The 10671-nt window shown below is 58.4% G+C and overlaps 2 protein-coding genes across 3 annotated transcripts; one reads left to right on the top strand and one right to left on the bottom strand.

Moving 5' to 3' along the window:
* The first annotated feature begins 709 nt into the window (after positions 1 to 709).
* APOC3 (apolipoprotein C3) lies at positions 710 to 2863 on the top strand. The gene is made up of 4 exons (XM_036324239.1): positions 710 to 764; positions 1350 to 1417; positions 1587 to 1698; positions 2543 to 2863. The coding sequence occupies exons 2-4, from the start codon at positions 1363 to 1365 to the stop codon at positions 2667 to 2669; spliced, it is 294 nt and encodes a 97-aa protein (XP_036180132.1). The 5' UTR covers positions 710 to 764; positions 1350 to 1362; the 3' UTR covers positions 2670 to 2863.
* Positions 2864 to 5062: 2199 nt separating this feature from the next.
* APOA1 (apolipoprotein A1) lies at positions 5063 to 7060 on the bottom strand. 2 transcript variants are annotated; one of them, XM_036324238.1, is made up of 4 exons: positions 6979 to 7060; positions 6743 to 6794; positions 6407 to 6560; positions 5063 to 5779 (listed from the first exon to the last, which is right to left on the bottom strand). In XM_036324238.1, the coding sequence occupies exons 2-4, from the start codon at positions 6783 to 6785 to the stop codon at positions 5143 to 5145; spliced, it is 834 nt and encodes a 277-aa protein (XP_036180131.1). In that variant the 5' UTR covers positions 6786 to 6794; positions 6979 to 7060; the 3' UTR covers positions 5063 to 5142. The 2 variants fall into 2 exon arrangements, with proteins under 2 accessions (XP_036180131.1, XP_036180130.1); XM_036324237.1 differs by having other exon boundaries at positions 6895 to 7011.
* Between the last annotated feature and the right edge of the window lie 3611 nt (positions 7061 to 10671).

Below are 10671 nucleotides of genomic sequence, written 5' to 3'. Positions count from 1 at the left end.
CTGCTCTCCCGGGGATGTTATCAGTGGGTCTAGAGAGCAAGGTGAGGAGCGGGGAGGCGGGGTGGGACAAAGGCCTTGGGCTCAGAGGCCAGAGTGGCCTTGGCCCTCCTCCCACCACCCCCTGCCCTGGGCCAGCACAGGGAGGCTTCTGGGTAAGCAGCACTGGGATTGAAGCCAGAGTCGGAGATGCCGGGGAGGGGGCTGTGTAAACTCAACTGTGTCACCTCTACGCACGAGCCTCACCCAGGCCTCTGCGACCCCCTCCAGACACCACAGCCCAATGCTCTGAGTTGTTCCCAAGCCCATTGCCCTCTCACCCCCACCCCACCCCCTAGTCCGGGCTGTTATCAGGGCTTAGGGGCGGGGAAGGGAGGGACCAAGTGTGAAGGGCAAAGGTGGGCCCAGAGGCCCCTGGCTTGTCCTGAAGCCCCTCTGCTCTCACTAGCCTCTTCCAGGGGAGCCAGGCTGCTAGGAAGGAATGGGGTCTTTCCAGACTCATACACCCCCAGTTCCTGAACCTATCTGGGCTATAGGGGTACCAGGAGAGTGGCATGGGCACCCATAGCCTTCTAGAGATTTCCCAACTCTCCCAGCAGGCCTGGCTGCATCTGCCACCCTACCTGAGGCCCTGGTCTAGACTGGTCAGCAGGTGACCTTTGCCCAGGTCACCAGATCTCTGCACCCACTGCGCCGGGGACAATATAAAACAGGTCAGAACCCTCTGCTCTGCCTGCTCAATTCCTTCCCAGCAGCAGCTCCTCCAGGTAATGTCCTGGGTGTGGCGGGGGAGGGAAGGGTGGTGGACAGGAGAGCAGGATGAGATGGGCAGAAGAGGGTCCCTGTCAGCCAGCAAAGCCTGAGAGGAGCCCAGAAAGACTTAGGGCTTGATGGAGGCCCCCCTCCGATTGCACACTGGGGGAAACTGGGGCCCATGGAGAGGAGGTCACCTGCCCAAAGCGACGGAGAAAGTAGCCCAGAGCTGGGGCTGGAGCTGCCTCCAGGTCTGCACACTTTCCTCGTCCGCATGTCACATGTGTGGGACTGGACACCCCAGTCCTATCCCTGACAGACGTCAGAGGCCCGGACAGGGCAGCTCCACCCGAGGTCACACAGCGTGTTGGTGGCAGAGATGGACCAGACCCAGGTGTCCTGATTCCGGGGCTGGTGGGTTTTCCGCTCCACCCCGCGCCTCCCTCCTGGGGGCTGTGTCTGCGTCGGGAAGACTTCACCTCCCGTATTTGAGTGTTCAGTGGGAGCAGGCTGTCCGCCTGGGAGGGGCCAGCTCGGTGCACTGGAACTCGGTGCACCCCTGCAGGCCTGGAGCTCCCCTCACCAGACCTTCCCTGCAGGGACAAAGGCGCCATGCAGCCCCGGGCCCTCCTCGTCGCTGCCCTCCTGGTGCTCCTGGCCTCTGCCCGTAAGCAGCTTGTGGGGACTCGGGCTGGGGTGGGGTGGGGGGAAGGTGGGGGCAGGTTTCTGCCAGAGGACCCTTGGGAGGTGGCTTGGTGATCTGGGGGCTGATGGGTGCCTGGGCAGGAGGCAGGGCTCCCAGCGCTGATCCACCCCCTTGGCTGCTGTCCTCTCAGGAGCACAGGAGGCGGACAAGGCCTTCCTCCTGGGATTCATGGAGGGATACATGGAGCAGGCCCAGAAAGCCCTGTCCAGTGTAAAGGATTTACCGGTGACCCAGAAGGCCAGGTACGCCCGCCCGGCTCCCAGCTGCCCCGCCCGGGACCTGCGCTCTCGGCCTCCTGCCTGGTCTACGCAACAGGCCTGTGGCCATGAGGAGAGAGGACAGGCTCTCTCCTCCTGGCCCCTCTCCCTCTCCCGCCTCCTTTCTCCCTCGGCTGTCCTGCGTGGCTTTAAGAAAGGCCTCAGTTCCCTGTCCTTTTCTAACAGCCTGGCAGGCAGTTTGCGATGCCCTCCCCCACCACACCCCATTTCAGCCCAGGGTGTGTGAGTGTTTCAGTCTTGCTCTGAGCCCGGGGCTCCACAGGAGCAGAAGTCTGTCCGTCCCCTCTGCCTGCGCTGCCCGGCACTGGGGTGTCCCTGCCAGAAGCCCCACAGACATTTTCAGTCCTCAGAACTGCCTGTGCAGAGGGGATTCTTCTCTCCATTTCACAGATGAGAAAATCGAGGCTCAGAGAGGCTGTGACCTGCCCAGATCACATAGCTGATAAACCCTCCGATGACTTTCCAAATGAGAGGCCTTTCCTTGCCCCACTCTGAGCCCCCGGGCTGTCTAACTCTAGGGGCAGCATCTGCCTAGAATAGAAAGACAGGCCCCACCCGCACTCCCGTGCCCTCACTCCCCGCCAGCTTGCCCGGCCTGGAGAGGCAAGCAAGGGACTTGAGCGAGAGTCCCATCACCACCTTCTGCTGGGGTGGAGCTGTCAGGGACTCTGCCTGAGGTCTCAGGCGGGAGGGTCCCTGGGCAAGGTTGAGGGGGAGAGGCAGTGGGGAGATGTGGGGCCCCATGGTGGCCGCTGCGGCCGGTGAGCTCTGTCCTCACGCCTATGCTCTCCCTCCTGTCTGCACGCAGCGTTTGGATGGAGGAGGGCTTCAATTCCCTGAAGGACTACTGGAGTACCCTCACGAGCCCGCTCTCCAACTTCTGGCCCCTCGCCCCTGGGGCCGCCCCGAGCACCACCCCGGCTCCGGCTGTTTAGGCCACCTGAGACCTCAACGCCCCACGCCTGCCTGCCCATCCATCCTGCCGGCTCCTTGGGTCCTGCAGCTTCCAGGGCTGCCCCCGAAGTTCGCTCAAAAGGGGCAGCATTCTCAGTGTCCTCCCCTCCCACCCCCAGACCTGGCCCCAGGCTTGCTGTCTTCCCAATAAAGCTGCTGTGAGTGGGGCGTCCCACATGTGTCATGTTATGTCTGGGCTGGGCATGGGCGGGCTGTTCTGCAGGCGGCGCTGGACCGAGCAGGCCTAGGGCCGGTGCCCTTCCCACCTCTTCGTGTCTGGGCCCGAGTTTCTTACCTGTAAGGTGGGAATAACCCTACTTACCCTGCCTGCCTCGACGGGTTTGTGTGGAGGCACAAACAGAATGCTAGTTTGACAATACTTGGAATAACTGCCAAATGCTGTACAACATGCCTTGAATGTGTGCTCTTGCCAGGCACTGTGCCTGCACTTGTATGTCCTCGCCAGAGTTGGGACTGTGTGTTCACCCTGTTATGGAGCTACTGACTTGCACCACCTGGGCCACTGGCCCTCTCAGCCACCCCTGAGGGGAGGAGGCCCCTGGGGGAGCTGTTGGGTAAGATATGACTAGGCTCTGACCTTGTCCACCAAGTATATCAGCCTCGGTTCCATATCTGTAAAGGGGTCACAACAATGCCCCCTCAATTGCAGGTTTGTTGAATGAATGAATGAATGAATGAATGGAATGAGACCGTGCTTAGCATCTGGCACATCAAAGGTAAATGGATATCATGTTGGTACAGTTTGAGCTGATTGCTCCCTTGGGACCAGGATTGGCGGGAGAGGGCCAGTGTCCTGGGAACTAAGAAGGAACCCAAGGTCACCCACAGATGGTGCTTTGCTTAGACGCTCTCATCAGAGAGTTCTAGAACCACATTCTACTTGAGCGGTCCCCCATTCTTCCAGTGAAGAAGATGAGGCTGAGAGAAGTGAAGGCCTTGCTTGCCCATGTCACAGTCAGCCTTCCCATGTCGCTGCCCAATGGCGGAGCCAGACCTCAAGCCCAGGTCAGCCGCCCACATTCTGCTCAGTAGACACAGAAAGAACCCTTACCCCTCCTATGCCAGGTGTGAAGGGCTCCCTGACCAATCTGGGCAGGGCCTGTACACCCGAACCCTCTTGGGGACATCTGCTGCCCCGGAAATCTCTGGTCCAGCTGGGCCTGTGAGCCTAGCACCACACGTGGGGAATGTTCTCACCTGGGCTGATAGCTGCTGGTGGAGGTGGTTAGTAACCAAGATGGTTAGGAACTAAAAGGCCTGTCCTTTATCCGAGAGTCCTTAAGAGAAACGAGATGGAGGAGGGGAACCGCCCAGTGGCCTGGGGAAGCCCTGCGGGGAGGAAGTGGGAAGGCTGAGTGAAGGCGCTGCCCAGATCTTTGAAGATCTGTGGGTCCTGAGCATGCACAGAGGGTGGCACGCCTGGCTGTGAAGAGGCTGGTGTGAATAGGGCTGCACACATGTGGACGTGCAGACGTGTGTATCCAGACAAACTCAGTGCTGGCCACACACGTTTTGTTAAATAGCCATGGATGCCCAGAGGCAGATGGGTTTGAAAAGGGCAACTTCTGCCACCCTTCTCTTCAACCTGGGCGGGGGCCTCCCCTCTCCAAGCTCCAGTCCCTCCTCTGGACATGGGTGTAATGGCTGTCCGCCCAGGATTTGAGAGGGATGCGGTAAGACGGTGCTGTGAAAGCATCTGGAAAATAAACTTGTGCTAACTTCCTGCAGAGGCGTGGTTGTTTTTCTGACGCAGGCCAGAGCGGGCAGAGAGGGGGTGGCAGGGCTTGGAGCCCCCTAGGAGGCCTGGCTGGCTTCACAGCTGAGGACACAGTGGGAGTGAGGGAGGGCAGCTGCCCTTGTGAAAACAGTAAAGGGAAGTGCTTAACGCTGTTTCATTAATAAAGGAGGAAGGAGCAAGGGCCAGGCTCCTGGTTTGCGCCTGCCCAGATTCCTCAAGTGCTCCCTGAGGTGCCCCCCACCTCCCCTCCTGGAGCCCGAGGCTGGGATGCTCCTGTCTCTGCCCAGGGGAGGCCTCTGGGGACCAGACCTCTTCTCCCAGCAAAACAGCCCCCCTCCCGTGCCCCTCAGACCCCGGCTGCAATCCTGCTGGGCTCCTAGGCACTTGGCATTGGATTATCCGCAGCTTTGCCTGGCCCGGTTCCTTTCTGCTTGGTCCTCCTTAGGAGGGGACGCCTACCGCCTGCACCGGCTCCTGGAGCAGGCCCCGCAGGGCTCCTAGCCGCGCGCTCCGAAGCCCGCACCCCGTCTCTTCTCCCAAGAGAGAACCGTTTGGAGACCTTTTAATTGTTTAAAAACCATTCTTGAAGCTCCAAAAAGCATCAAACCCAGCACATGCGTCCCGCTTTGTAAACGTTTATTCTCAGAAACCGAGCGATGGGAAGGGGACCGAGGTCGGGGAGGGGAGCGGGCGCCTCACTGGCCGGTCAGCCTCTGGGAGATGTCGTACAGGAAGGCGTCCTGGAGGATCTGCCACATCGGCTGCAGGTCATTGTGTATTTCCCCCAGCGTGGGCTCCGCCTGCTTGCGCAGCGAGAGCAGCTGCTCGCCCACCTGCTCCCGCAGCTCGGCCAGCCCCACGCCGCCCTCCCGCAGCGCCTGCAGGTGCTCGCGCAGCTGCTCCCCGTAGGGCTCCAGGCACTCGCGCAGCTTGCCGTTGCAGGGCTCCATGCACTGGCGCAGCTCTTCCCCGAAGGGCTGCAGGATCACGGGCAGCGAGAGCACGTGCGCACGCGCGCGATCCATGTGCTCACGCGCGCTGTCCCGCACCTTCTCGCCCAGCTGGCCCAGCTTCTCCTGCAGCACCTGCAGCTGCTTCTGCGCGCTCACACGCAGGTCCTGGCCCAGCGGCTCCACCCTTTCCTGCCACTTCTTCTGGATGCCCTCCAGGTAGGACTTCATCACCTCCGCCAGGTCCTTGTTCAGCTCCCCGGTCAGCATCCCCACCTCATTCTTCAGTTTGGCCCAGATGTTCTGGGCCACTGGGTGGAGCTGCTTTTGCAGGTCGGCGACCTTGTTGCTCAGGGTGTCCAATTTTTCAAGGACTGTCAGGCTGGGGGGAAGGGAGGGAGCAGGTGTCAGGGGGGACCTCCCAGGCACCCTGGACACCTCGGAGCTGCAGACCCAGCACCCAGCTTACCTGTGGTGAGGTCTGGGCAGAACTGCCTGCTTGTAGGGGAGCGATGGGTCAGGCCTGGGCCTGGCTTCTCCCAGGCAGTGTCTCACCCAAGGACCCTCCTCTCCCTCCCCCCCGCCCAACCACAGTCCCCAGACTGAAGAGCTAGTGGGAGACAGCTGGGTTTGGTGATCAGTCTTGTCTGTCCCCAAAGCCAGACCATTTAAAGGCCTCATCTCTATACTTCCAGACCGTTCTCCTCTGTCTCCGAAGACCGCCCTCCCTGCCGCTGGGTGAGAGGAAGAGGGGCTGGAGGAAGGGAGGGGGCTGCTGCTCGTGCAGGCAGAACTAGATCCTGGGCTCTCTGACGGGTCCCTGGTCTGCCGTCCCCCCCCCCCCCCCCCCCCCGCCTCCCGCTAGGAGGCTGTTTCTCCATCCAGGTATGGGGCCCATCAGGTAGCAGCTGGGATGCAGCCCGTGTGGCTACATCTACCCACAGGCCTGGCATCCGCCCCTCAGGACCAGCAGCCCCTGTGCCACCCAGAGCCCACGTGGGGTCCTTACTTCAGCTTTTTTGCCAGGTCGGTCTCTTCAAACTTGACTATGTACTCTCTGCCACTGACTTTGGCTGAGTTCAGATACACCTGGGCTAAAGCCGTCACTCGCTCCCATTGTGACGGGGGCTGCTCTTGCTGTGTTTCATGCTGAGCCTGGCTCCCTGGGGTGGAGAGAAGGCACCTCAGTCAGGCCAGTTCTGGGCCGGATCTGAGCGGAAAGGCCAGCTTGGGGCAGAAGAGAGGGGTCTTGAGAGAAATTCCGCTCCCTGTGCCCAGAAGGGTAGACCACGGGGGTGAGGGAGAGGGCCTCCTGATGTTGGTTGTCTAGGTTGGGAGCACTTACCTGTGAGGAAGAGCAGGGCCAAGGTGAGCACCACAGCCTTCATCTTGAGGACCTGGAGGAGGAGAGGGGCCTGGCTGAGTGGGTGCCTGTGGCTGGAGGGCCTGTGCCCCACTCTCCAGGCGGAGCAGCCTCAGGTATCCAGAGCCCAGCACCTGGCAGAGCCTGGAGCCAAGATCCCAGAGCCTGAGCTTCGAGCTGGGGGAGCCAGAGGGACTGGAGGAGGCAGTGGCATGTACCTGTGCGAGTGCTCTGAGCAGCAGCTTGCCCGGGGCCTATTTATGCCTCCAGCACGGGCTGGGCTGGGAGGCTGATCAGTCCAGCCCAGGCCTTGCCAAGGCTCACAGGTCCCAGCGGGAATCTGGAACCTAGAGTTCAAGGATCAGCTCTGACCCAGGGCTGGGCAAACAGAGTGGGCAAACAGGAAGCTGGGGGGTGGGGAGCCTGCAGGGCCAGGGATCAAGGATGCAGGAGGTAGTGGGAGGGGGTGGCTGCAGGCTTACAGGTCCCCAGGGTCTGGTCCACTGTTTCCCACTATTGTCCATTGTGCCAGTGCAGCAGGGGAGAGGAGGGAAGGAAGAAGGTCCCCAAGCTGGTCAGGAACAGCAGGAAGCCCCTGCAATTCCAGGGAGATGTGTCCGCACCCCTCCCGCCTTCCCCCACAGAGCAGACTCCCCCCTGCTGCCCTCCCTCAGCTGCAGCTTCTGCACCCCTCTCTCCCAGCCCCTGGAGACCTCCCAAGGCCTAAGGAAGAGACGTGGGGTGCTCAGAGCCACCTGGGGAGAGGGGGACAGTGCTCAGTGGCTCCCTGGCTTGGAGGTTACAGAGGCCTCTAGTATTTCCAAACAAATTCTAGAGACCAGCAATAGAGTTGCCGACTTTTAATGTTGTCATGTAAAAATCCTACCTACTGCGCCCCCCAAACCCTACATCTACCATGACCAGCACTTCAGAACAGAAAATACTTTTTAAAAGACATATTTTTATTGATTTCAGAGAGGAGGGGAGAGGGAGAGAGAGATAGAAACAATGATGAGAGAATCATTGATGGTTGCCTCCTGCACACCCCCTACTGGGGATTGAGCCCCAACCCGGGCATGTGCCCTGGAACGGAATCGAACCCGTACCCTTCAGTCTGCAGGCCAACACTCTATCCGAACTGGCGAGGGCAAGAAAAGATTTTTTAACACAAAAATAGAGCACAATCTCAGAATTAAGGACAGTCACGTAAATGGAAAACATGTATCTTTGCGTGGTTCTTATTTACATGGGATCACACACAGGTGAGAACGGATGGCGGCCCCCGGGACCACTGATGTGGGAGGAAGGACCTCAGGTCAAGGCAGCAGAACTGCTTTCTCATTTCCTTTTGCCTCCGACTTGCAAAGTCCTGGAGGTGCCTGGGGAGGCAGTTATGTGATCTCCCTGAGCCTCTGTCTTGGATCAGCAAGATGGGGACAGGCTTGTTAGGGGCCCAGGAACCTGACAGGTGAAGAGCTGTGCTCACTGATGTGCAGCGCCGTTTGTGAGGCTTCTCTCCGAAGGCCCAGCCAGCACCTCCGCGCCAGGCCACTGACAGGCCCTGAGTCACAGGACCTCTGAATGTCCACGCTGAAAGGCACTTTGAGATCAGCTGCTCCAGCCTCCCCAGCACCTTGGAATTTGCCTAATGTCTTTGGTCTTTGGTCTCCCAGGGAGTTGGAGGAAGGATAGGACCTAGAACCCAGGTCTGCGGACTTGGAACCCCCAGGCAGAAACGTGCCGTCCTGCTCCAATGCCAGATCCTGGTGTGGAGGGGCTCTGAGCCATTCCCACTGTAGCCAGTCTCGTGTCTTTCGCCTCAAAGAAGAAAGCTTTGGAGCCCGGCAGCCTTGGGCTTGAATCCCAGCTCTGCTTATCTGTGTGCCTCTGGGCCAGTTATAGAACCTTACAGAGGAGGGAAGGAAGATGGCTGCCGACAAGAAGGCAGACTGCAAGATAGTGTGTGAGTGAGAGAACGAAGGGAGAGTGTGTGGTCGCCCGGGGAGTATTTGTTTGTGAGTTGAGGGACAGCAGGGGACTGTAGGGGGCTGCCAGATGGGGTTCCCCTGACCCCCACTGCTGTTGGGATCCCTCCCAAAGCGACTGGCTCTGACCTGGAGACCGTGCCATCTTGAAGGGGAGAGTGGATGTTGTCGGATGCCTGAAAATCCTGGGAATCTACAACAATGGCACCCAGCGAACAGCTGCGAACACGGGAACACTGGTCCCCAAGTGGCGTGAGCAAGTGGGTTTGGAGGAGCTCTGCACCCCCTAATTGAAAGGTCAGATTTCACCTGGATAAGGAGAGAGAGAACTACATAACCAGACACCCGGAGAAGAGAGATCATGGGGAGACAAAGAAACAGCCCGCATATGAAAGAAAAACAGGTATCACCAGAAAAGGAAGTAAACGAAATGGAGGCAATGGAGGCAAGCAACCTGGCAGAGAAAGAATTCAGAGAACTGGTCATAAGGTGGATGAAAAGAATGGAAGACAAATTCAACAATATGTGTAAGAACCAAGAGGAAATGAAGAAGAACCAAGGAGAAATGAAAATGACATCACTGCTATAAAGAACTCAATAGAAAGCATCAACAGTAGACTAGAAGAAGCAGAGGACTGCATCAGTGAGCTAGAAGACAAGGTAGAAAAAATACCCAAGCAAAGCAGCTTCTAGAAAAACAAAATTAAAAAGCAAGAGGAGAGCCTAAGAGAACTTTGGGACAACACGAAACAAAACAAGATCCGCATAATAGGGGTGCCAGAAGGAGAGGAAACTGAGCAAGGAACAGAACCTTATGGATCAGAGTCTTACATAGTAAGGGTGCACATCTGGCAGGCAGAACAATGGGCCCCCATGTCCTGCTCCTTGGAACCTGTGACTGTTCCCTTCATGAGAGGACTTTGCAGATGTGATTATAAGGACCTAGAGATGGTGTGGTTATCTCAGGTTATCCAGGTGGGCTCAGTGCCATCCCAAATCCCCTTAAATATACTCGAGGGAGGCAGGAGAAGTGCAGTAAGAGAAGAAGGCGAGAGGGTGGAAGCAGAGGTCAGAGTGAAGTGACTGCTGGACAGGGCCAGGAGCCAAGAGTATGGGTGGCCTTAGAAGCTGCAGAAGCAAAGGACTGTGTCCCCCTAGAGTCTCCAGAAGAAATACAGGTCTGCGGACACCTTGATTTTAGCCTCGTGTGACCCCTTTGGACCTTTGACCTGCAGAACTGTCCTGGAAGATCATACATTTTGTTGTTTTAAGCACTAAATGTGAACGTGTATAGCAAAACTGAAAGGTCCCTGGCACCTTTCTGTGCCCCAGATCCCAATTTTGGCACTTGATCCCCTTGCTCCCACTGACCACACATGGTCTGACCAGAGCAGACCTTGGTTGGCTTCAGGCAGCAGAAGTGGGGGAGGCAGGGAATCCACTTTCTCCGTGTGGTCCTGACTTGCAGACACTGAGCTGAGGGATCTCTGTTCTGGGGCTGACCCAGCCCCAGAGGCCTGTGGGAGTCTCAGTGGACATTTCCTGGGCCAGCCCGGTTCTCTTCCTGTGTAGAGAGCGGGAGGGAGGGCAGCCTCCTTCTGGGTCAGCTCACAGGTAGGTGTCTGAGGCCAAGAGGGGTTACTTTCTTTCTGGGGGTAGAACTCATCCCAGCCAGTATATGGGGGCTCTCAGAAGCGTCAGGTTGGACTCCAAGCTACTTGTCACTGTTTTACCTCCTCTTTGGTTTGTTACTGAAACAGTTATTATGGCTGCACACGGTATCCGGCATTCACATCGTCCCTCGTGGCCTTCCTGATGACCTGAGCACGGCCTGTGACACTAGCGCAGAGCTGCCAGGAGCTTCCTGCCAGTCATTAGTATGTGGTGCTGGCAGGACTGGGAATCAGGCCTGGCTTCTAGTCCTGA

This window comes from Myotis myotis, unplaced genomic scaffold, assembly GCF_014108235.1.
Source record: "Myotis myotis isolate mMyoMyo1 unplaced genomic scaffold, mMyoMyo1.p scaffold_m19_p_10, whole genome shotgun sequence".
Taxonomy (NCBI): domain Eukaryota; kingdom Metazoa; phylum Chordata; class Mammalia; order Chiroptera; family Vespertilionidae; genus Myotis; species Myotis myotis.
Note: the sequence above shows the minus strand (reverse complement) of the source record. Positions and strands in the feature narration are given on the sequence as shown.